The 25,030-nt window shown below is 50.3% G+C and overlaps 1 protein-coding gene and 1 pseudogene across 1 annotated transcript; one reads left to right on the top strand and one right to left on the bottom strand.

Moving 5' to 3' along the window:
• The first annotated feature begins 8,588 nt into the window (after positions 1–8,588).
• On the top strand, positions 8,589–9,467 carry LOC108864064 (uncharacterized). The gene has a single exon (XM_018638965.1). The coding sequence runs from the start codon at positions 8,589–8,591 to the stop codon at positions 9,465–9,467; it is 879 nt and encodes a 292-aa protein (XP_018494481.1).
• A 3,071-nt stretch (positions 9,468–12,538) lies between these two features.
• On the bottom strand, positions 12,539–15,821 carry LOC108864063 (uncharacterized; annotated as a pseudogene).
• Positions 15,822–25,030: the final 9,209 nt, after the last annotated feature.

Genomic DNA, 25,030 nt, shown 5'->3' with positions numbered 1-25,030 from the left:
CGCTGGCCACTCGCGTCCACACACCCTGTCGGCATCGGTCATCGTCTTCGGGCGCGGACCCATAGGTAGTCATAAACTCAGCCGTCGCCTCCTCCCGCAGGTGGACCCGAGCCGATTGCCGTCCCAGAATGTCGAGTACCTCCGGCTCCGCAGCATGACAAGACGCTGCGAAAGCTGGCAGAGCGATCCTCGAAGGCGTTGGTATGCCAATCCCCCCCAATGAAGTTGGCAGGGATAGCTGAGTGAGAGCATCACCAGTCAAGGAGATTTTCAAGATGCTCTCGAACGCCGATACGAATTGGTCATCCAAGCGGTCCAGTAGTGAATTCATTTTGTAGGCGGGACTTGCACGTAGGAGATGCGTGAGCTTCGGCACCCCCGTTGCTCTTTGCATGATATACGTGGCTACGTGACTGCCCATATGCTGCAACCTCCGGAAGATGGTCTCGTAGACCGAGCTCTTCGTCTCAAGGGCCCGAGGAATGCCGGTTTCGAAGACCGGAGCACCCAGCAGCTCGACGGCAGACTCGTCGGCGAGGAGCCGGCATCCCGGCAGGGCCTGACTGATCTGCCGGTGGATGTCAGCCGATTCCGACTGAGAGAAGCCACGAACGAATACTTCACATTTTGCCGGATTAACATCGAGACCATGGACCGAGTGGTTCGCTCTGATGCGCTTGATGTCGTCGACGATGTCCCGAGGGTTTTGGCTGCAGATGGTGAAGTCATCAAGGTAAGCCACGGCAAGCTCACTCTGGAGTGATTCAAGGGTGCTCTGAACCACCAGACAAAAGAGTGCCGGAGAGAACACATCCCCCTGTTGACAGCCAGTCGTAGACTCGATCCTTGCGTCTCCGAAGAATATGGGCGTCGGCGAGGTGTAGGTCTGAGCTACCATTCGATAAATCTCCGGTGCGAGCTCATGAGTCCGTCTCAGCATGGTATCGCGTCGATGGCTGTTGAAAGCGTTTTTGAAGTCCACCTTGAGAAGGACGCTCTTCTCAGTGGAATGTGAGAAAGAGCGTACGCTGTGAATTGCGATTTCGGTCCCACCACGGGTTGCGAACCCCAGCTGACGCGGGCGCAGGACTGCCGAAAGCAGGCCTCTGACGCGTGCGAGGAGAATCTTTGCGGCGAGTCTTCGCAGAGTGCTCCCGACGGCGATCGGCCTCAGTCCGCCCGACGGCTTGGCAGCTGCGATCAGCCACGAACCGAATACAATGTCGCGAGCCTCCGCAGGGATCAGGCCTCGAGCTAGGACATCACAGACCCTGGCAAGATTGAGCAGCAGGAGCCGTCGCAGTTCGCCGCCGACTGATAGCATATCCAGGATATGCTGGACGGTTAGGCCGTCGAGCCCACCTGAGCTGCTGACCGGGAAAGACTTCAGTGCCTGGAGGACACAATCGCTGGAGATCGCCTTCGGCATCGGCGTAAGAGGTAACATTGGTACCTGATCATCCTGATGAGGGAGTGGATGTTTCGCTACCATCTCTGCTCTGGCGCGAGAATCATCGGGCGAGACAAGCGACTCGGAAGAGGTCAGCATTCGAACCGCTCCCCTAAGATCACTTCTGGGCGCCAGGCGATGCTCAGCTGCTTTAGCTCGCTGAGCGTCGGAGAGATCGAGTCGGCGAGGTCCTGCTGATAGAGCCGGGAGCGTCAACCGACGGTCGAAGGCGGCGATGTTGTTTTTGACACAGACGTAGAGCGGTTTGGAGCGGTCGTGAGAAGAGACATTGAGAGCTCTGTAAGAGAACTCCGAGAGACGAGTCCACGAATGAAGGTCGTTGCGGGAGGCGACGTCATCCAACAAATGAATGAATTTTCGGGCTGCGGACACGCGAGCTGCCTGGGGAATTCTCGGAAGGACTCTGAGGGATTGCTTGAGGGAGGAGAGAGCGGGCGATGGATCAACCGCAGGGACCGGAGCGGACATTGGTGAGGACTGCAGGGGCGAAGATGCCGACTGATGGAGTCCCCTTTGGTGGGAAGCCTCCAGGGCCGCACTCCTTTCTCTACTGTGCATATGACCAATGTGGGTCTTCAGCCCCTTTTCGGAGGCACAGATCCGTTTACAATAAGGACACATGGCCCGAGACGAGCCTGCATCCGGAGGCGCAGCTATGTTGTAAGAAGTCGGGTCAAAGCTGGCAGCATCGGCATCGACCGCAGCTACAGCAGCAGCATCCTCGGCTCGCGCCTTCTCGACTTTGTGCATGCGACTTATGTGCTTCTTGAGGCCAACGGGGTACTTCGTAACGAACGAGCACCACGGACACTGGTGGTCCGGCTGACTGTGGGTTCTCGAAGTAGATGGCTGATCGCTGGCACTCATTGAGAGTTCAAATTGTGAGTCGATACGCGAGTGGCCGACCTCGTGCGGGAGCTAACGGGAGCAAGGTCGAAGTCCGGGGCTTGCGCTGATCTGCTGAGAACAGCAGCAACGGCTTGAGCTATCTGGGGGATCGCACTCGTTATCGCGTCGGAAACAATGTTAGCGATCATGGTCTCGAGACTCGAAGAGACCTTCTCGATGACTCTAGCGGTGATCTTCGCAATGAGAGCATCGGAGTCGAAATCAGGTGCGGCCTTCGCAAACGGCACCGAAGGTGTCTGCGTGGGCTTCGTTCGCGGCTTCGCGGTTCGGTCTTGCTTTTTCGGCGGGGGCTTCGGGAGGTAGCAAACAATGCTCTCGCCCTCCTCGGTGGTGCGAACGAGAGCCACCATTGAAGGCTTGCCTACGACAGAAGCATACGAGGAATGAATGAATGAATCATTATACGGTTTGAAGCAAGCTCCTCGTTGCAAGCTTACCGGTGTGCTCTGCGAACTTGGCTTCACCCAGAGCCAAGCGGACCATTGCCTCTACATTTGGCACGGTCCGCAGAGTGAGCTAATTCTGCTTGCCATCTATGTCGATGACGGACTAATTGCCTCGACACATGAACGTCTATTCAAGTCCACTCTCGACAACCTTGGTCAACATTTCAAACTTAAAGCATCTTCCCTTAATCTATTCTTAGGGATGCATATCCATGTTGACGAAAATCATAATATTTGGCATAATCAATATGAATACATTCAAAGTCTCCTTAAGCGTTCTTCAAGCGTACCATTCCGTTTTAATATGACTAATTGCCGCCCTCATTCAATTCCCCCTGATAGCGGTATCTATAATATAGAACCAGCAAAGGGGACTCCATCTAAAGATCGTCCTTCTCGCGAGATCGTTGGTGGCCTTCTGTGGGTCGCAATCAGCTTGAGGCCTGACATTGCGTTCACTGTCGGATTTCTCGCAGGATTCCTTGACAAACACAGAAGAACATTGGCAGGCAAGCCTAAGAGTTTTGCGCTACTTGCAGAATACGGCTCCGTTGTCTCTGGTCTACTATTCTAATACCGAGACCCCGCTCGGAGAAAGTTTCCGCTTCTACTCGGACTCCGACTACGCCGCCCGTAAGGAGACTCGCCGCTCGGTCAGTGGTTCCATCGTCACACTGTCCGGCGGACCTATTCTTTGGAGCAGCCAGCAACAGCGTTCAGTGAGCCTCTCAAAAACCGAGAGTGAGTTCTACACGCTCGCTGACAGTTCAAAGTCGTGGTTTTGGCTACGCACTATCTACTCTGATCTCAAAGAACCGGTCACACCAGTTGTTTACGTGGACAACATCTCTGCTCTTATGTTGATTAAGAATCCGCAGTTCCACAAACGGACAAAACACATAGCTGTCAGAACGCTATTTGTTAGAGAGGCGTACGAGCGTAAACAGATTGACTATCAATACGTCGCGACATCCGAAAATCTCGCGGACGCTCTGACAAAGCCACTAAACAAACCGACTCTTGAAGAACTGAGATCGCTTACGGGCTTACGACCATGGCCTATAAAGCAGTCATGCTCGTAGTCGCGATTCTCTGCTCTCCAATGTCAACGTCTGCTCAAGATTACTTTACGTATGACGCGGACTGTGACGCGTCTTGTGTTTCTTTAAACATAAGCTGCATCATCAGTGAATCATCGAACGGATTTCTGAATCGATGTTCTCCTGCTCCATCAATGTGCATGGACGAAGCCTCTGAGGCAGTGGTCTGCATGAGGCCGTCGTTTCCCCCTTTCGGTGGTGAACGAATTTGGCCGGAATTCAAAGCTAGATTCCATCCCTACCGCCCTAAGATCGATGAATCGGCCGTCTTGCACTTAGCCTTGGCCGGTGCGAGCGTGCTCATGTTTATCATCGTGCTCCTGGGTTCAGCTTTAGGCTGCATGATATTCCCTAAAAATCAATTCCAACATCAAAGATATGCAAACCCTTCACCTGAGCATGGCACGTCTCGCCCGCGCTTCCTGCTTCATATCCCGCGTTGCAGACTAACTCTTACAGATATGCCGCGGGCAAAGTGGCAATCTTTTTGGCTCTTCCGCAAGTCAAATGGAAGAGATCTCTGCTCCCGTGGGGCCCTGGAGCGCGCATGGGCAACGGTGCCTGGGCATGAGCGCGTTGCCTGGCGCACCCCGTGCCGAATCCTCAATGGAGCTCTGGTGACCGCAGAAGATACTGCGGATCACAATGACCCGACACTGGGTCCGGACGTCTACTTCACCCACTGATTCGAAATTCAAAAATCCAACCCGGAGCCCAAACTGGTTTCCGATGATTGGGTGAGCACCATCATCGACGACTGGATGGTTCCCCCGGACTCGAACACTCCAGTGTCTGACCCAGTCCCTCCTCCAATCACGCCCGCTGCTCAATCGCCCTGTGCTGCTTATCTCACCGGAGCAGCAATTCGGTCCAAAACATATAAAACCAAACCGCCTGTCGAAGAGGCGATGAAGCCCGTTGATAAGGCCTCTCGTCTCGAGAGAGCTCTTCAGCTCGTCAGGAATATAGAAAATCAACGTGATGATTTGCGTAAAGACCTACGCAAAATGCAGGGAGAACTTGACCGTGTGGCCAGGGAAAATATGGATCTGAAATTGAGGCTCGAAAAACAAGAGGAGCTTTTTCATGACTACATGGACACAGCACTCCGCAACTACCCCAAGGAATCTTGTAACTAGCGCTCACTCTAAACTCTGTACCCCTTTGCTAACGAACCCACGGATGAGTCTCTCTCTTAAGTGAATGCAAGTCCATTGGAGATATACATATTTCTATTTTACTCAATAATGACGATATTAATAATGTAATTATTCACACTCCTAATACACCCTGTATGATCGACAGATAGTCTTCTCTGAGTTCCCGACTCTGCAAACTTTAACAGAATCAGGCTTGATTGCCCTTGACATTCTGAGAAAGACACACGTCTGGGCCGTCTTTGACCAATAGGCCAGACGTTCCTCAAATTCACACTCATATTCCATCATATCTATCTCTCGGATTTCTGTGTCCCCTTGGGTAACATCCTGAGTCGTCTTCTTAATTGCGTCCTCCGTCCGTGTCTTCGTTCCGAAAGTCGCATGTGCTTCGCCTGCTTCGGCTGTGTATCCCCTCGCCTTCGTCTCGGAGTCCCATCTTGGTTCCTCCTGGGCTCGGGCCGCCGTCTGGACGGCGAGCGAGCTCGAGGCCTGGGATGTCTACACTGCGCTCGCACTGACAGTCGCACTTCTTGGGTGACCCCATCCGAGTCGCAGATAGACTCCACCTATATCAAAATACAGACTCTACAGAAATGTAAACCTGAACATCACAAATACAACATTGCCTCCACATAGGCATAGAGGACCACTAAGCCGAGCGCAGCGCGGTCAACAACAAGACAGCGATGGTGATCATCCACCACCACGCCTCCACGAGCTCCCACCACTGACACCAACCACCGGGGCGAGCGGCGTTGTCTTCAACCTCGGGAGTCGCTGCTCGCTGTTCTCGAACTTCTTCGAGTAGAATGGACTCAACATCCATCGGGGCAGTTGGCTGTGGAGCGACTGCGGCTCTTCTGCGCTCCAGTGCTGCGGCCAACATTCGATTCCCGCTCCGGGGGTTGACTGCGCCGGCCCATGCGCCCCATCCCCAGCCGAGAGGTGTCCAGTCGATTCCGCCAGTTCCGTCCACGCTCTCCGGACTACTTACTCCCTTACTGGCGAGAAGGTCATCGACGACTCCGTCTTCGACGGCCGCGTCTCCTACTGACCACATCGCCTGCCCCGACCTCCAGAACATATACGATAGTGAAATCAGTAGCCAGCGAAACACCTTCGCGCGAACATCCTCAGCTCGATCCATCTTCCTTCAAGACGAGGTTCCTCCGTACGTCTTCAGGTATCACAAAACACCGAGACTTGACGTTGGACTTCGCTGCCTTTGGACTGTCTTCGCAGATTCCTAGCTCGAAAACTCTTCCGAACTCCAACACTGCTTGACCGAAATAACCACCTAACTGTCCCAGCTCCAGACTTCTATGCAACAGTTCTACTTAACAACCAATCATTTCAAATCAACTCTTTCTGGAGCTGTCGCGGAAGCCTCCTGGACTCTTAACCTTGCTCTCTAAGCCGAAATGAAAAACCCGTTTTTCTATGGATTCCTTCATGGATACCCTCCATATTTTCACAAAATTATTGACTTTCTGTGAGAGGGGAAAACTGGACATGTAGCTCATGGCACAGAGACCACCATTCCTTGTCAATTGACCAAAAATCTTCATCATGCACGGATCTCCATTGTGATGCTCCGAACTCTCGGTGGGTGGGGCCGTCACGGCGCGGCCGTATTCACGGCCAATCGGTGACCTGACGATGCATGCGCTTGGGTCGTTGACCTGCATCTGTGGAGTGCACTGGTCGTTGACCTGAGCCACTTGAGACGCACTAGCTAGAGATCAGACCAGAAAACTCTGTAAGCATACATTTCTCGTGAGAATTGAAAAAAACTCCGAGTCGTCATGTAAAATACGTTTTTATTTCTCTGTCGCTGCCAATCTCTCCGGATATTCACATCTAGAGGGGATGTCGGGATGAACAGAATTGGAAGCTGTGAATCCTCAGACTCGGTAGCGTCGTGTCGATGTGACTCATAGCGTGCGTACGCTTCCCTCGTGAGTCATACATTCGGGGTTCTCAATCCCGGTTCCGACGTAAGCTAAATGATAGTCCGCTAGCACGAAAGCGGGACTTAAGGTTGCTAGAGTGAGTCACCCATTGGGTGGCCCAATATATTGTACGGAGACTCATCCAGCCTATGTATGTAGGTAAGCATGGTAAAGAAGGTGGAGCTCGCCCCACCCTAACTTCTATATAACGAGGATACAATCCGAATAAACTTTACTGTGGTGTCTCCCCTCTTGTGAGACTGTACTTCTGTTAATTCACTTCGCTCACTGAGCTAGTGTGTTTCCTCCTATCCGACCTTTCCTTCAACCAGCCTTTGCCAAGCTGTTCCAACAGATGTATTTCGAGAGAGTGAAACAGATGGACCAAAAACGCTGGCCCAGACGTATCCTCACTGCCATAGAGTTGACCAGAGCTAGGGTAACTGCAGTAGAGAGACCCAAAAAATTGAGAATGCAGTTCGGCCTGGAGCAACTCGAGCTCCCGAATAGTACATCCGGACAAAAAATGTGGAACGTATTTCGCAAAGAGCTCAAAGCAAGAGTGCGGAAAAAACTGGATGACTTATGGCGACAGAACATGGTCACCAAAACCACATTACGTACATATATATCTACAATACAAAGACAAAAGGGGTCTTGAGAGAAATATAATACGACAACATGCGAGGCAGCCGACTCTTGGCGCTTGCAAGGGCAGGAATGCTCAACACCAGGAGTCGACAACATGCCCGAGACCCTTCGATCGACGAAAGCTGCCCCAAATGCGGAGCCCCAGAGACAGACACCCACATCGTTCTGGAATGCGAGGAAGGAAGATTCGACCCACAGGAATATTCGTACCGACTTGTACTTCACCCGGGTACAACCGCGAATGATCTAAGGAGGACGAAAAATATCTTGACGAAGTGGGCGGATGAATGATCTGTGAATGCAAAAAAAAAATTCACCCCTGAAATGGAAGGGACCACATATATGTACCTATATGCATATGGAAGATCGAAATAAAATCAATCAATCAATCGATCGGGATCGTTCTTGATCTTATCATGACCAAATCTTGAATATCATCCCAATAAATTGAGTCCGCATCCTACATGGGTCTGATCCTTTCGGTATTGCTCCGATCTCTAATCCAAGCCTCGTCTCATCGAAACTTATCGCCTCGAAAAGCGAGGGATGATCGATCAGACTCGATCCCCCCCTAGAATCGTCATGGGGCTCGCTAGCAACAAGGGCGGCCGGAAGTTAGCTGTCGACGGATGCATCTACAATTTCGACAAAGGTCAGCTGATGGGGAAACCCCCTTCTGGCGATGCGAACAGAAGGGCCGTTGCACAGCACGTATACACACGAGAGCGGAAGAAGTCGTCAAAGCTATCAATCTCCGTAGCCACGATAGCGATACAGCTGAGATCGGTGTAAAAAGAGCACGCTTAGATCTGAAGGAGCGGGCTGCTTACACTGTGGGAGGGACGTCGCAAGTCATAAATGCCACTCTTCAGAATCTGCCTCAGTGCGTCCTTGGCGTGATGCCCAAACGTTCTGCTCCGAGGAAGACGGTACAAAGCGTGAGCATTCAGAAGGCGCAAGCTCCGGCTCCGCCGGTCAACTTGGTGGATTTGAGAATTCCTCCCGAGTACACGATCTACAATGCGAGTCCCGAAGAATCTGGGCAATTCCTGCTGAAGGGCAGCGGTCCCGAGTCAGATCGCATACTGATTTTTGGACGAGGTCACAATATCGGTGAACTGAGGCATAGTAAGACATGGTTCATCGACGGGACATTCTCTCTGGTGCCGCCGCTCTCCCGTCAGGTCTACGTTATCCTGGCCGAGAAGAACAGCGGAGTCCATCCCTTCCTCTACGTTTTTCTGCCGAACAAAACAGAAATTACTTACACGCGGATGTTCGTGATGTTCAAATGCTTGCACGAGCATATCGATCCCGAGATCATGAACTGCGACTCTGAAATGGCCGCCATAAACGCTATCCGCACAACATTCCCGAATGCACGCGTAGCCAGTTGTTTCTTCCGTCTTGTTGGCAATATGACGAAACATCTGGGCTCGTCGGGATTAACTTCACGCTACAACAACGAAGAGAATTTCGCGTGCTTCGCGAAGATGATAACTTCACTGGCCTCCGTGCCCCCGGGGGATATCGAAGGAGCCCTCGCTGCGCTCGCTGAAGAAATTCCGCCAGAACTTCAACCGCTCCTCTTCGGGTTCGAAGACAATTGCATAGGGCGATCGTCCCGGCGCGGCGACCGCCTCGCTCCTCTTTTGCCGTCATCGCTTTGGAGCGTGTACGAGCGAATTCTCGGAGGATCTCATAGAACCAATAACCACGCTGAGGCCGCCCATCGGCGCTTACAAATGGAGCTAAACGTCCAACACCCTTCTTTGTGAGTGTTCATCGATGCCTACCGGGGAGTCGGAAGGGTCGCGATGCATACTATGATTCCATGGGCAAGGAAATCACTCTTGAATCACCCATGAATCTCTCTATGGTGTTAAGACTGGTGGGCTGTTTAACTTCCAGATGGAAATCTAGCCAGGGATTTTCGAAAATTCACGGATAACTCAGTATAATTCACCGTATATCGATGCTGTGGGGTATGAATTCATGTTGTAGAGAATAAATTGATTTATATTCGAGTATAATTCAGTATGACGTACTATGACTCATCATGACGCGGTATAATTCAAGATCATTATTTATGAGGTAATATGACATAGTATTAACCGATTTATACTGCTATAAATTGAGATACAAATAACAAGATTCGAGGTGGTCACCCACCTTGATGTGGAAGGGCGGGCAAAAATTTCATCCTTGAGACAAACATTCACCCACAACGCCTGATTAAGCAGGGCTTCGAATATGACGTCATGGAAATGGGGGGACGGGCAAGGATATAACCTTTGAGTAAGACATCAACCCGCCAAGCACGGTCAGAGTCAAACATCAACCCGCCAAGCATGGTCAGAGTCATACACTCACCCGCAGAGCATGGTGAGCCAGCGCGTCAAGATTGAGTCAACCTGCCTGGGGGTGGGCGGGTGGGGCATGAAAAGTGAGGTCAACCTGACCCATCAAACACCCAGAGCAAGGCTGCCTACCTGCCCCCATGGCTCCCAGGAGCAAGGTCAACCTGCCCACCCCTGGCTCCCGTGAGCGAGAGTTTGCGGGAAGGTTTTTGCCGTTTGTGTATATATAATATATTCATTCTTATGTATACATACTTTCCTTTTAGCACTATACTTGGTTTTTTCTATTTATACTTTGTTCCCTCTATTTATTGTACTCAGTATTTTCTATTCATACTTTGTTCTCTCTATTTATACTCTGTATTCTGTATTTATACTTGGCTCTATTCATGCTTGGTTTTCTCTATTTATACTTTGTTTAATCGTCTGCTCGTTCTCGAAAACAACAGCACACGCTGAAAAAAAGTGCGAGTGCGTGCAGAGTAAACACAACTGTGCAACGCGCCCGGCACGCACGGGCTGTCCTGCAGAATGAGCGCCGGAAGGTGGTCTCGCCACTCCCAAATTCACGAGACGTTCAGTCGGGCTCTTCGCACCGCTCAGGTACCTAATCTGAGGGAACCCCAAGGACTGAGCCGCAACGATGGCAAGAGACCCGATGGCATGACACTCGTGCCCTTCGAGAGAGGAAAGGCCCTTGTATGGGACGGAACGGTTGTCGACGCCCTAGCCAATTCATATGTCGACGCCGGGAGCCTATCGGTGGGCTGTGCAGGCGCCAGAGCGGAGGCTCTCGAGCTCCAGAAGTACAGCGAGCTGAGCGTCAATTACTTAGTCGCACCCCTGGCTTTCGAAACCCTGGGCGGGCCGGGACCAGCCACGAGATCACTACTCAGGACGGTGGGACAGCTAGTGGAGGGGGCGACCGGTTGCAGGCGATCCAGCGAGTACCTCTTGCAGCGTTTTTCCTTAGTTGTCCAGGGGGCAATGCTGCGGCCGTCATGGGTACCATGGCCACCAGGGGCCACACCTAGAGCTACAGCTGTAGAATAGCGTGGTAGCAATGGTGGAATGAATTAGAGTCTGGAAATTAATTCAACTGATAGGGGACCATAAACTGATGGTGGCTCTTTATGCGAAAGTCTAGACTTTGAAAAAGAAAAACTCGAAATTGTGGAGACCGACTGTGCTGCTGACGTCATCGACTATTGACAGTGGAGTCGGCGGAACGCCGTCTGGCGGCCTCCTCTGTAACGAGTGAAATCTCTCTTTCTGCGCGTACACTGAAGGTGTCTGCGACACTACTCATGATCATGGCACGGAATCGCACCCGGCTCGCGTTGTGACCAGACCTGTGCGCCGCGGTTGAAGGCGACGGCGGCGGCGGTGGACCGAAATATTTACGGCGGCGAAGCACGCCGCGGCGTTTTGCGACGGCACGGCCCGCCGCGGCGTTTTGCGACGGCACGGTCCGCCGCGGCGGGGCAGATCAGTCGGCGGCGGGGCGACTCCGTAGCGCGTTGCTGAACTCGAGAAGACATCATGCAAGCATGTTTCCCCCACACCTTATCCGCTCCGCGAGCTGACTGAGAACATATCACTCGATGATCCCCTGTTCCAGCCAACTCACGCGGGAACTGTTATGGAAATTGATGAAATGAACAAGCCAAGAGAGTTGTGTTCGAAAAACCCGAGCAGCTCATCCTTCTTGGGGCTACATCACTCGGCTCAGATGAAGGCTTTATTATCATGGATGAAGAGAACTTTCGAGGCGGTCACGGAATCCATCGTAGACCTTTTTTCACGCAGTAAATCGCCAGCGGTCGAAGAACGTCTCTCCGGCTCAGCTGAGGTCGCTGGTATTGATAGGATGACCCGTGGTAATTTGGCTAGAGCAGGAAACGAGGGTTTGTTTTCGAGCCACCATTCCAGGGCCTCATTCCAGCCTCATCTTGATCGGTTGGCTTGCGTGACTCACAAAGTTTCACGCGACAAGCCAGGTAACGCTCCGCCTGGTTTGTCAAATCGTCGGAGGAATTTGTCGAGAACCCATACTTCGCTGTGAGTGAGGACCTCTGCTTTTTCGCTGGTGTTTCCACGATAACCGGAACTCCTTCATCAGCGGGAGTTACAGTCGTACACTCGAAGACAGCATCCGACAAGAATTGCGCAAGGCTGTCGCCAGCAATCTCTGTCCTTGTTATTCAAGCATGATTCAGCGCACCTTCCTTGGAGCTGTCTGAAGACGAACTGCTCTATTTACGAGATACCGAAACCACCCAGACGATTGAATACAAGCGCGCGCTGAGTCCTCAACATGCCCTTCTTTCCTGACCTGCTTACCAAAACTAGAATCGGTCGACTATTGAAAATGTGGACATTGCCGAGAACTCCTCGCCCGCCTCTGAGCTGTCTCGCAGTCTCTGTAGCGCCCCCGTACACAAACTTGAGATCATATTCTTGCTTCGAATTCTATTAATTTACACAAATTATTCTTCCTGCCATTGCTTTTCTAGAATCACATTATGTCCTTTGTGTGCGCTGCATCGTTTCCCTTAAGAATTTTCTGTTCCTTTCCAACTCATTTCCCTCGGAGGTCTCGACCGCGTACCGCCTACCGCTGATAACTCCGGTTATCCTTCCTTTTTTCCATTCCTTGCGATGACCGTCGGGTTGAATTCGAACGGTTGCTCCCATTTGCAAAGGAGGGAGGGCCCTTGCACCTCGATCGTGCGATGCTTTTGCTTGTCGACGTCGCGTTTGTATTGCTTCCTTGATTCCGAGCGGGAGCTTTTCCTTCAGCGCCTCGACGCGAACCGGCAGAGAGGCTCGCGTTTTCCTGCACTGGAACTTTTCTGCCGGCGAGAGTCCATCGGCTTGAGGTGTATTTCGCCATTCGAGCAACGCCAGCTCTACATCCTCACCTGCCGCCTCCGATTTCTTTCGGAGTCGTTTTGCGATCTTAACAGCTGACTCCGATTTGCCGTTTCCTTCATGATGGTGTGGCGCCGACATTTCCATTTCTATATTCCAGTCCTGGCAGAAGCGTCTGAACTCCGCACTCTGGTATCGCGGGTCGCTATCCGTTCTCAGCTGCTTGGGCTGTCCGAAGCAACCGAAAAGTTTCTTGCAAACGCTTTTGACTTTGGTGGTTGTCGACGTTAGGCCAAGTAGAGTCATGTCGAAGAAATCGCTGAAGCCATCCACCGTGACAAGGTACTTCCGCCCTTTCCAGTCGAACAGATCCTGGTGGACGATTTCGAAGGGATGGCGTGGAATTTCTCCAGGGATCAATGGTTCTCGTCGCTGCTTGATGCTGAACGTTTGACATGCATCGCAATTTTCCACCATGACTCTAATGTCGTTGTTCAGTCCCGGCCAGAACAGAGTGCCTCTGATCCGTCGCAACATAGCATCCAACGCAAGATGCGATCGGTGTACATGCTTGAGAAACTCCGATCTGAGTGCTTGGGAGATGAAGCATGCCTCGTTATGAAACACGAGTCCTCCTGGACGAGCTCGCCGCTGAACGGTTTGAAGATCGACACCCCCGGGTCTGTCCAATCATTTGTTTTGATGGCTTGAAGGAGTTTTCCAGCAGTGGAGTCTGTCTGCATGGCTGCTCGTATGCGTTCTGTTGTCCGGTCCGAAACTCTGCCGTTTCCTTCATTTTTTGTTTCCTCGAGTTCCAATCGAAGAACTATCTCTCGATTCTGCGGCTTAGTCGTAGTGGTTTGCAGTGGTGCTCTACTAAGGGCATCTGCGATGACGTTCTTAGAGCCCGCGATGTACTCGACTCTGATATCGTATCGTTGCAAGGCCAACCTCATTCGCTGGAGTCTTCTTGGACAGTCTTCGAGCGGTTTCTCGAATATTCTAGCCAGCGGCTCGTGATCAGAGAGAATTCGTATATTTGGCTTGCCAAATAGAAGATTATCGAATTTCGTGCACGCCGACACAATCTCAAGCACTCTTTCTCCAGAGCAGCGTATCCTTGCTCCGCTGGACTTAGAGTGTGAGAATGGTACGCTATGGCCTTGTTGTCCTGGAGCAACACTGCTCCGATCCCTCGGTCCGCCGCGTCGGTCATAATTGTTGTCTTCTTTCTCGGATCGTAGATAGCAAGCATCGGCGCCTCTGCAAGCAGCCTCTTGATTTCGTCAAAGGCTTTTTGCTGCGACTCCATCCACATAAAATGATTCGTTTTTTTGATGACCTCTCTGATTGTGAGTGGGAGCGAGATACTTGCGAAATTTGGGAGGAAAGCAAGCAGATAGTTCGCCATGCCGAGGAATCGCATAACGGCCTGCACGTCCCGAGGTGCCTCCATCTCCAAAATCGCTCTCACTTTTGCCGGATCTGGTCTCACTCCTTCATCTGATATGATGTGTCCCAGGTAGCGGACTGATCTTTTTCCTAGCTGCAGTTCCCTCCTATTGAGCTTGATTCCGATGTCTCTGGCACGTTGGAAGAGGGCTCTCGAGTTCCGATCGTGATCTTTTCTTGCGTCTTCTTAGGTGTCGCCGACACCGAACACGATGGCGTCGCGTCGTCCGCCACAACCACTACAGTCCGCAGTCCGTCGTAAGCTTGAGCCTGCCTCAATTGAAATTCTTCCGGGCTTGAGGAGATTCCTTGTGGGGTTCTCAAGTACTTGAATCGGCCTATAGGCGTCCAGAAGCACGTTGCATCTGTTGAGTCGGGATGCAAACGCATCTGGTAAAACCCATCCTTAGCGTCGACTATGCTAAAGATTTCCGCTCTTGCCAATGAGGGAAGGTAGTCGTCCAGCGTCGGCATTGGGTAGCGCGGCCGAATGATTGCCTTGTTCAGGTGCATTGGATCCAACATTATTCTGATCGTTCCATCGCTTTTGGGGACCGCCACCAGATTTGATATACACGGAGTGGGCTTCGTCACCCGCTCGATTATTCTGTCTTCTTCCAACTGTCGAATTTTTTCGATGAGAGCCTCGCGAATGGCCACTGGAGTTTTCCCTGGTGGCTGCTGTCTTGGTGGAATGGAGGGGTCTAGTTCCGATTTGACTCCCTCTGAGAATTCGCCGAGACCGCGGAAGATGTCGGAGTATTCGTTCAGCAGCTTTTCGTAACCTAGCGCACAGCACTCGTCGACTTTGAGAGTGCGTTCGACGCTGTTGTGGAAATCGACCGCTCCGATTCTTTCGGCCCATACACCCGATTGTAGTGTGTCGAGCCGTTGCGCAAAAACTATGAACGGCAACCTGAGCGTTTTTCCGTCGAACCTGCAGGTCACGACGCACGATCCGATCGAGTGTATTATTGAGTTGTCGTACGTTCTGATTCTGGTTCTCTGTTGCGTGTCGAGTTCACTTGCTGCCCAAAGATTTTTCATTCTGGCGTAGGTGGATTCACTCAAACAGTTGCATGTCGCGCCAGTGTCGACCTGAGCCACCAGCTCTCCGTTGTTTTCTGTGATCAGCTTCACGAAGTATCTGCTCTTTACCTTTCCGTCAACACTTTCCGCTCGGAACGAGTATTCGTCTTCGCTGCCGATCTGTCGATCGTCTGTCAGCTGATGGGCACTCTCTGTCGAACGGCACACACTCTCGAAGTGATTTCTTTTCTTGAACTTATTGCATGTGTGGCCATATGCTGGACATCTCCTGACAGCGTGCTTTCCGCCACAGAAACGGCAGTTTTGAATACTTTCTTGGTTCTTCCTTCTTGCTTGTGACGATGATTTCTGACTCCTGACTGCCAGTACTTTATCTTCATTGTTTCTTTTGTCCATTTCTTCAAGACTCTTCTTGTTGTCTTCGTACAGTCTGAGCCTTGCCAACACGCTCTCGAGGTTGAGCTCTGTCGGCTCTCTGACGATTGACGCTCGCGCTTCGTTGGAGTTTGTTCCGACAACCAAAAACCTTGTCTGAACAACGAATACGAAAAGGCGGCTTAACCAGCAAAGAAGAGTAAGATAGTACGAACTGATGCTGATGGGAATGAGCGGGTAGCGAGTGTTTCACGAAGCGGCCTCATTAGGGATCCGGACATAAAGACAAAAACGAATGCTTTTGTCGCTGCTTTGTACCATCATGTCAAAACAGCATTCTCTTTGGACGGTTCCTTAGCCGCACAGATTTGTGTCTTGCGACAAATGTCATCTCTTCACAATTGCCTCAGACAGAAGAAGAATGGAGTGCTCACCTCCTACAACAAGTGGAAGGCCGAAGACTCGAGGTGGTATGGTCACTGGGAAGGACAAACAGAAGAACACCACCACCATAAGGTCCTTTGGGCTTTTGGGAGTACCTCCCTCCTGCAGGTGTCTCTGTGTTGGAGCTGCTTGGCCCGTCTCTGTCAGATCAGGAATGGCGGGCTCACTGGGAGTTGGAACACAGCTGTGTCTCTTGAGCCTTGCTGAAGATAACAAATTTGGAAACGAATGGAGGAACGCTGTGATGAACAGTTTGGCCCACATACCATCAATCGAGTCCATCGTGACCTTCATACTGAGGCACAAACCAAGCGAGAATGCAACCATCATCTCTCGTCTTTGCAACACAGCCAGCATAACCGGATCAAGAAATCAGCACAGGATTGTTCTCCCTCCTGAGTGCTATGCAAAATATCTCCTGAAGATCGGTGAAAACGTTGAGTACAACCCTGAAACATGTCTTACTATAGACTACCCAGGAAAGGTGCATACAGGGCTTACATGGAGACGCATGATACCGAGATAAAGGTCAACTGTGAGAATTCCAAATTGGCTCAACAAGTGCTTTTCCACTGCGTATTTGGGACTTACACTGAAGACATCGGAATCCTCTCCTTCATGACCGAGACAACAGAGGACTGGTGGTACTCAAGGGATGATGTTGACACAGAGGCATTGAAGACCATGAGAGCTTCAGGAAAAGCTGTAAGTGGAGCAAGGAAGGTGAAGATGTTGAAGGTGCACTTCGCCTCCAAGATGAGTTCGGCCCTACCTACCCAGTTGGTAAGAAGGGAGACAGTGAAGAGGCCTCAAGAAATTTACTTTTCCGGGCGTTCTGTGTCAAGGATCACTGAAGAAGACATAACCCCTATGGATGCAAGGATCGCTTCTCAAACTCTTACTCGCGCATCAGACATCGAAAGATACCTGGACGACTACATGAAAACAGTGGCCGAGAAAATCAGAGAAGATAGGATGACAATCCTTGCCGGAACTACTGACTGGATGAAGATAGAGCAATATGTGGAGGTGAAGATTCAATGGCGGTCGATGCTCCCATCGAGATGCCGGTTAGGATCAGAAGAGGATGGTGGTAATTTCGATGTCCCTCACTGCATGAAATGTTGCCAAAGATTTTCTGACTTGCTTTGTGACGTGTTTATTGAAAGAATTATGGGGTGTGATATGTTGGTGAAAACCAGTGTTGAAAGATGCTTTTCCTTATTTACTTTGTTAGTTTAAAAAAAAAAATAGGGGAACATTCAGTCGATTGGTTCGCTTCATATCTTGGTGACAGATCTATCAGAGTTCAGGCTCTTGGCGTGAAGTCTGACCGCCACACAGTCCAGTTTGGAGTCCCCCAAGGTTCCGTCCTCGGCCCCTTACTGTTTGTCTGCTACATAAATGTCCTTCTTTCCCGCTTCAATTCCATCTCCTCATATCTAAGACTCATCTCCTATGCGGATGACACTGCCGTCCTGTTCAGTATCAACCGAGACAGTCCCTGCTCTGAACTCGCCTCTCTCAATCTCCATGTGGCTCATATCTTAACCACCTTCTGTAGTCTCCGCCTCGCTGTCAATGCATCCAAAACCAAACTTCTCCTTTTCCGCCCTCGTTCCTGGTTGTCGTGTAGAAACCTCCCTCCTTTTGACGTGGTTCTTGATGGGGTCATCCTCCCATTCTCTGAAACTACACTCTGCCTGGGGGTCATGCTCAACACGTCCTTGACTTGGACAGATCATATTTCTGCTCTCGGCCAGAAACTGTCGGGCTTCGCCTTCTGCCTTTATCGTCTCAGAAGATTGGGTTTCCCCCGTCAGATCCTGGTTATGTTCCTCAAATCTCTCTACATCAGCTCCTTATCTTACTGTCTCACTGTCTGGGGCTACTCCAACTCCTCTTCTGCTCTCCGCCCATTACAGGCAGCTCTCAACAATGGTCTACGTACGGTTTTCGAATTTCCTCTCGGCTCTTCCGTTTCGTCTTTACGACAATCTAACTCTATCCTCGATATACATGGACTATATGTCTACCGTATTTCCTGCCTTGCTCATCCTTGGGTCCACAATCCACTATCCTTTCCCCTTTCTCCTGCTCCGTGTGTTCAGAATACTGGACGGAATTCTCGAAGACTTCTCATCAAACTTCCGTGTTTCCCTTTCAAGTTTTGCCGCCTCTCCCCGCTGTACCAACTCGCCACAGCTTGGAATGACCTACCACTCTCGGTTAGAATCTCCACTTCTTTTCCCCTTTTCAAGAAGCGCCTCAAAGACCATCTATTTCAGGTCTAAACCCCATATCGCCCTTCAATTCTCTCACTGTAATCATATGCGGCCTCTGGTCTGCGGGACTTCGCTCCCATACTTCGAAACGTTCAAATAAATAAATAAATAAATAAACTTTTTCGGGCTGATCCACACAGCCAAGGTTCCCGGGCACTGTTATTCACATTGCTTCCGAGGACGGATCCATAGAGCAAATGTACCCAGGGGGATCAAAGCCGAGTACCTGCATATTCTTCCGGCAGCAGGGATCGAACCCACACCGCCTCCCGCGCGAGCGGCGTCGTTGCGGCTATGCACGTTTGCACGAGTAGTGACAAAGGCGCTACTTCCGACAACCAGCTGATCTCGAATCATCGTGTTGGCAATCGATCCTTCGAAGCGGCAGCTTTTCGCCAGCTTGATGACGCGACCAAAGAAATCGTTCACGGTTTCACCTGACGTCTGGGTTGTCTTGAAAAACAGATACCGACGGTGAATCGTATTCTCGTGACGTGCGAATCTGTGGTCGAGCACTGCTAACATTTGAGTCAGACTCCGACACGGCGTCGATCTTGTTTCACTTGCTGAGTCATTTTGCAGCAGCTCTCTCGTATGGTGGTCGCGGAGCAGCTCTCTGTTGTCTTGACCCAGTGCCACTCGGAAGGATGCAATTTGGATTTCTGGAGTTTCTTCGTAGATGCCTTCCAAAAGACAATAGTCTGCCCAACTTTCCTTGAATGTGCGCCATCGGTCGTAATTGTCTTCACCCGGTATCATTCCAGTGGCGCCGGTAAGCCGTGTCAGATCTTTCGTTGTTCGTCATTCTTCGTTCGTCGCAACTCACTGACTGTTGCTAGTGATTGTTTGTTTTGAGGATAGAATAGCTACCCTCATTCCTAGTAAGCAAAATGTTCGTTAGAACATCTGTCTCGATGCCGACCTCGGTTCCGGACTCTTCTCTCTCTGTAACGATTCTAACGGTAGCGTAACAGATGTCATCTGGGTTACGACCCCACATCCGGACGCTTGCAACCCCACGAGTTGCACGAGACTAGGAGGGGGTTCAGCTGACTTCACCCCCTAGATATATAAGACCACGCTAGCCAGAATAAACTTACTGTGGTGTTCTTACAGACCGATTCTGTACTTCTCTGACTGCGTTCTCCTTGATCAACCTGAGTGCTGCGTCCTGAACCTAACCTTCGCAACCATTTAGGAACGACAGTTCGTTCACTCGAATGTCTTCTTCTTTGGTTTACTTTAAGACTGCGACTGCGCCATGGAAGCTTCTCTAAAGGAAAGTAAAAAGAAAAAGTAACAGAGGATGCCCGGCGAGCGGACGATATACAAAAAAGTATGTCTAGGGAAAATAAGGTAGGAACCACATGCTTCGCGGATATCCGCGGTTAGCCCTGAGTGGGCGGCGGCGGAAGCTTGAAAAAACGACGCATTTTGCCGTGGCGACAGAATATGCTCGCGGTAATTCTTGAGTGCGCGAATCTGCGACGGTTTTGGCCGCGGCGGCGAGTCATGGGTGGGAAGGGAAACGCTCTCGGCAGCACTGTGGTGTGGCGAGGGGGACTCGATGACGTCATGTTTCGCACTTCTGAGGGCGAATTCTGGCGCTGAGATGCAACCCCTCAGAACCAAATTTGGCCTGAGGGGCAATGAAGATATGAATGGATATGGATGGATGGATGGATGGATGGATGGATGGATGGATGGATGGATGGATGGATGGATGGATGGATGGATGGATGGATGGATGGATCAAATTCCAATTTATTCTTGGGGACTTAGCCAGATGGACAGAGAAATTTCAATAGGTAGTTAGCCACTCAGGAGCGCGAGCTCGTTGAGGGCGATACTCGGAGGTAGACCACCTGATAACATCCTAGCATTGCCGCGTTGGACCTCAACAGAAATACGCTGCCTTATGAAAGACATCGCTCGGCTATCGCCTCCCCTGGCGACTATGCGCTTGCCGATCTCTTTAATCATCTTGAGGGCGTCCTCGCCCCATACCCCCGCGGTGTCAATGACGAATGGAGAGAGACTGTATTCATCCAGCAATGTTTCACACTTGGACTTTTTGTCAAGTTCCCCCCGCGCAACGACGGCTTTGGCGTTACGGGAAATCCTGCGATAGCACGGGGCGTAAGCGTCTCTGATCGAGACGTCCCAGATCAGCTGTCGGCCACGAGACCACGGCTCGTGGGTTATCCCGTCGGGGCGCAATTGGTCATTGGGCGACAAATTCCGTGGCTCCTTCGAGTTGGCGACGCCAGCCTGCCGCAGAGCTCGAGACAGTAGGTCGTTTACAGCTCCATGGCGAGCCAGCCGGCCGGATGCCAAAGAGTTACAGCTCAAACGGTGGAGGCCCCGACGGTCGAGAGTAGTGCCGCACGGGCACTGGTCCTCGTTGATCAACGGCAGGCCGAGTCGGAGGCCGGCGGCGAAGATGAAGTCTCTGTCTGAAAGCAAGGTGCCTATGTTCTTCGAAGGTAATGCCTGCAGCGCTCGATGGATGGATGGATGGATGGATGGATGGATGGATGGATGGATGGATGGATGGATGGATGGATGGATGGATGGATGGATGGATGGATGGATGGATGGATGGATGGATGGATGATTCAGCGCACCTTCCTTGGAGCTGTCTAAAGACGAACTGCTTTATTTACGAGATACCGAAACCACCCAGACGATTGAATCCAAGCGCGCGCTGAGTCCCTGTTAGGGACATGGCTTACATCCCCTAACAGTCCTCACCCTGGAGATCCCCTTAATTTCGGGATCTAGAAGAGCACCTAAGAGCTCCATTCTGCTGAATGGACGCATCCGCCTTTGGATGCACTCCAACAACGTATTGGCAAGTTCCCTCTGGAAGTCCGCCGTTGCTTCGTAAAGGTCGGGGGCCGCCTCGTCCCGGAATCTTCGCAAGGTATCCTCGATATCTATGACGCCAAGGACGACCATATTGATGGATGTTTTTTTCGATCCCTGCATAAGAACCATAAGATCAAGGTGTTGAGCATGGAAGATGTTAGATAGCGATAACTCCGAGCTATCATGTTGATCAGAAAGATTTCTCTCGGAGGACTCGTGAGATCAAAGAAATACCGTAGTTATTGAGAGACCTAAGATCTCTGAGCCGGTTGGGAGATCCTCGAGCGGAGGATACTCTGATGAACCGCAAGAACAAAGGAATCCCATCTGAGTCGGCATCAAGACCAGGATTGGACCTCGTGGCGCCATAAGTGTACGGCGATGGGTGCCGAAGCGGCTGGGTGTCTCCCCAGCTGCGGAATCGATACAGGCACCGGCATAAATGAAAGACGCGGGTTGATAGAATGTACGGGGGTGCGCTCTCTTCAACCAGCGAGAAGCTCTAGGTATAACTTAGGCTTCCCTTTCTCTCAACGAGAATCTAGAATAAGAACACCCCAGTCTCATAGAATAAACCACTGTCTTGTGAAACCTCTGCCCGAGTGATTCCTCGATCCTGCATCCGAGTGTTAGTGCCTGAACTCAAGTCTCCCTACTGGTGAAATTGTGCCGCTGTGGGAACGTCCTATCACCTTCGAATTCTCTCCAACCATCCGCAACACCTGACCAGTTTTGGTCAGACACGTTATCAACACTTGCCCCAATCACCAAAGAGAGACGTTCAGTAAAAGCAAACTGCTCGGCAACTGCGTTCGGTGAGTCATCCTTAGAAACAGAGTACAAAGCAGTCATATATAAAAGCAGTATCTAGCCGATGAATAGCTCAAAGGAAAGCGACAGTTTTCAAATCATAGAAGAACCAATATCTCTATCTGAACTCCGTGGTTCTACACCCATTCTCTCGTCTCCAAAAATGCTTCGGGACGGAAACAACAAGTGTGTCGTGGGAACAAAATTGCCCAACCTCACTTCTTTCAAGTTGGACTCTTCGGGAAGAAACTATCAATTATGGAAAAACCATCATCAATATCTTGTTGTCTCAAGAACCAAATTGTTGGGAAGTAGTGACTAGAAATATCGAGACGACTGATCCCCGTTTCGAAAAGGCAAATACAACTGCCAAAGGAATAATCCTCAACTCCATAGACCATACTCTTCTACTCCTGAAATTCCGCATTGATGTTTCTTCCCGAACCGCTGCTGATGTCTACAATGACATAGTCAAAGAATTCGAAACCATCAACGGCACCAGACTAAATGCTGCCATGGGCAAAGTTTTCAAGTTTGAATTCAATTCATCGAAAACTCCCCAACAGAATGTGAATCAATACCGCAAACTCCAACAAGACGTAATTTCACTTGGAGGCACATTGGACCAAGACATGCTGATCTCTCGACTATTGGAAGCACTACCTATTTCTTGGCAATCCTTCAAACAAGGCTGGACAGTAACTTCGAAAGAAGCTCAGACTCTAGCGAATCTTTACGAACTCACAGAAGTCGAACAAACTAGAATCTCAACCGAGTCCAGAAATCATCAGCCACAAGTAAATCAGCAAGCATTCTATTCTCATCAGTCGAGACATCAAGCACGGTCCTATGGCTATCAAGGCCAGCATGTGCAGCAAAATTACTATCCATCGCGTAATCCTCAAAATTCAAGGAATCTACCCCGACCCAATAATTCTAATATCTACTACTCATACAACCCTCCCCAAGTGCCAAGTTTCTCTCAGCAAAGACCAAGGTTCACTGGAAATCAAAATAGAGCTCAACATAGCCAGAATAGAATCAACCAGAGACCTCAATATCCAACTCAAGGCCAAAGACAGCAAAGTTTCAATAGGACTTCTGGCCACGTGCAGCCTAGAAACAACGATCGCCGAGGATATCAACCAAAAGCGAACATTGCCGAGGCAATCCAATTCGACGTAGAGAACATACTGACCGCCTCTTCGAGTAAACTCCCCACGAATCCTGATACATGGATCGTGGACTCTGGAGCCTCCAATCATTTCACCAATTCAATCGATTACTTTACAAACTACGAAGACCTACAAGAACCAATAGCGATCAAAGTGGGGGGATCACAAAAACTCCAAGCTCTTGGAGTCGGAACTATCCAGTTAGAAGTCATGATCGGAAAAAAGAGTCACATCGTTTGCCTTGACAAAGCCTACTATGTGCCCTCGTTGAGAAGGAACCTGATTTCAGTCTCTGCCTTGACGCGCTCCGGCTGGTCCGTGACCGCAACAAAGGACAAGATGACGTTGTCAAGAAAACAGCAAATTCTCACAGCAAGGAACAGTGAAGGACTTTACCTCCTACACGTACTTAAGCATGACAACTTTCTTGAAGCGGATATTTCCTTTCTGAAATCGAACCCCACTATCCAACAAGCTCATGAAGCTTTCGGTCATATAAATAAGAGAGCGGTTAGGCAGATACTAGCTAGAAACAACATTCCATTCAGGAATGATCAAACTGACTGTGAGCCGTGCATCCAGGGCAAACTGAAGCGAGCATCATATCACTCGAAACCCTTGGGCACGAAGCCACAATGACTAGGACAAATAGTACATACAGATTTGTGTGGTCCTCTCAAACCTTCAATAGGTGGATCGAGATACTTCATGAATATTCATGATCAATTTTCCAGATTCAACAAATTGTACCTGTTGAAATCCAAAGATGAAGCACCGGAAAAGATCATAGAGTATCTCGCATGGTTTAAAACTCAAACAGGCAATGATATACAAGCACTCATGTGCGACGGTGGGCGAGAATTTATAAATAAGAAAGTGAAAACAGCTCTCAGAAAGCAGGGTTCGGAGCTACATGTCTCCAATCCAGGAACGCCACAACAAAATGGTTTAGCTGAACGAAATAATCAGACATTACCAAGCTGGCAAGACAATGCTCATAGCAGCAAACTTGAATTATACTCTATGGGCAGAGGCCTGCCTGTGCGCCACGTATCTCCTTAACATTGCCACGACATGCCCCACAACCGAAAAATACCTCGTACGAAACGATATATAAAGTTCCGCCCAGCCTATCAAATATACGTCCTTTCGGCTCCCGCTGCTATTATTATAATCAGCAATTGAATAAAACGAAATGGACTCAAAGAGGAAATCCAGGTATCATGGTCGGCTATGCTGAACGTATCGACGGATACCGCATATGGCCAAAAGGCTCGCATAAAGTAATCCTTACGAAAGACGTACAGTTCATCAAGCCAACATCCTATCTTCCAAAGCCTCCAGAGGATGACACTACTGACTTCTTTGAACCGACGTCAAGCCCTCCGGAAGAATCATATTCCAATGAGAGTCAATCTGAGGAAGAGACACCTCCTGGGGATGTACAGCCGATGTCGCTCAGAAAACGACAAAATATAAGGCCCCCCAGAAAATACGAAATTGAACTCAATGAAACTTCTTATTTAGAGCCAAGGCATTACAAGGAAGCAATGAGATCTGTCTATGCAAGAGAGTGGCAACAAGCCATGCAAGACGAAATGGACTCTATGAGAAAACATAAAGTGTGGTCAATCGTAGAACCACC

This window comes from Galendromus occidentalis, unplaced genomic scaffold (genome assembly GCF_000255335.2).
Source record: "Galendromus occidentalis unplaced genomic scaffold, Mocc_1.1 scf7180000077220, whole genome shotgun sequence".
NCBI lineage: Eukaryota > Metazoa > Arthropoda > Arachnida > Mesostigmata > Phytoseiidae > Galendromus > Galendromus occidentalis.
The sequence above is the reverse complement of the archived record's forward strand: the minus strand, read 5'-3'. Positions and strand labels throughout refer to the sequence as shown.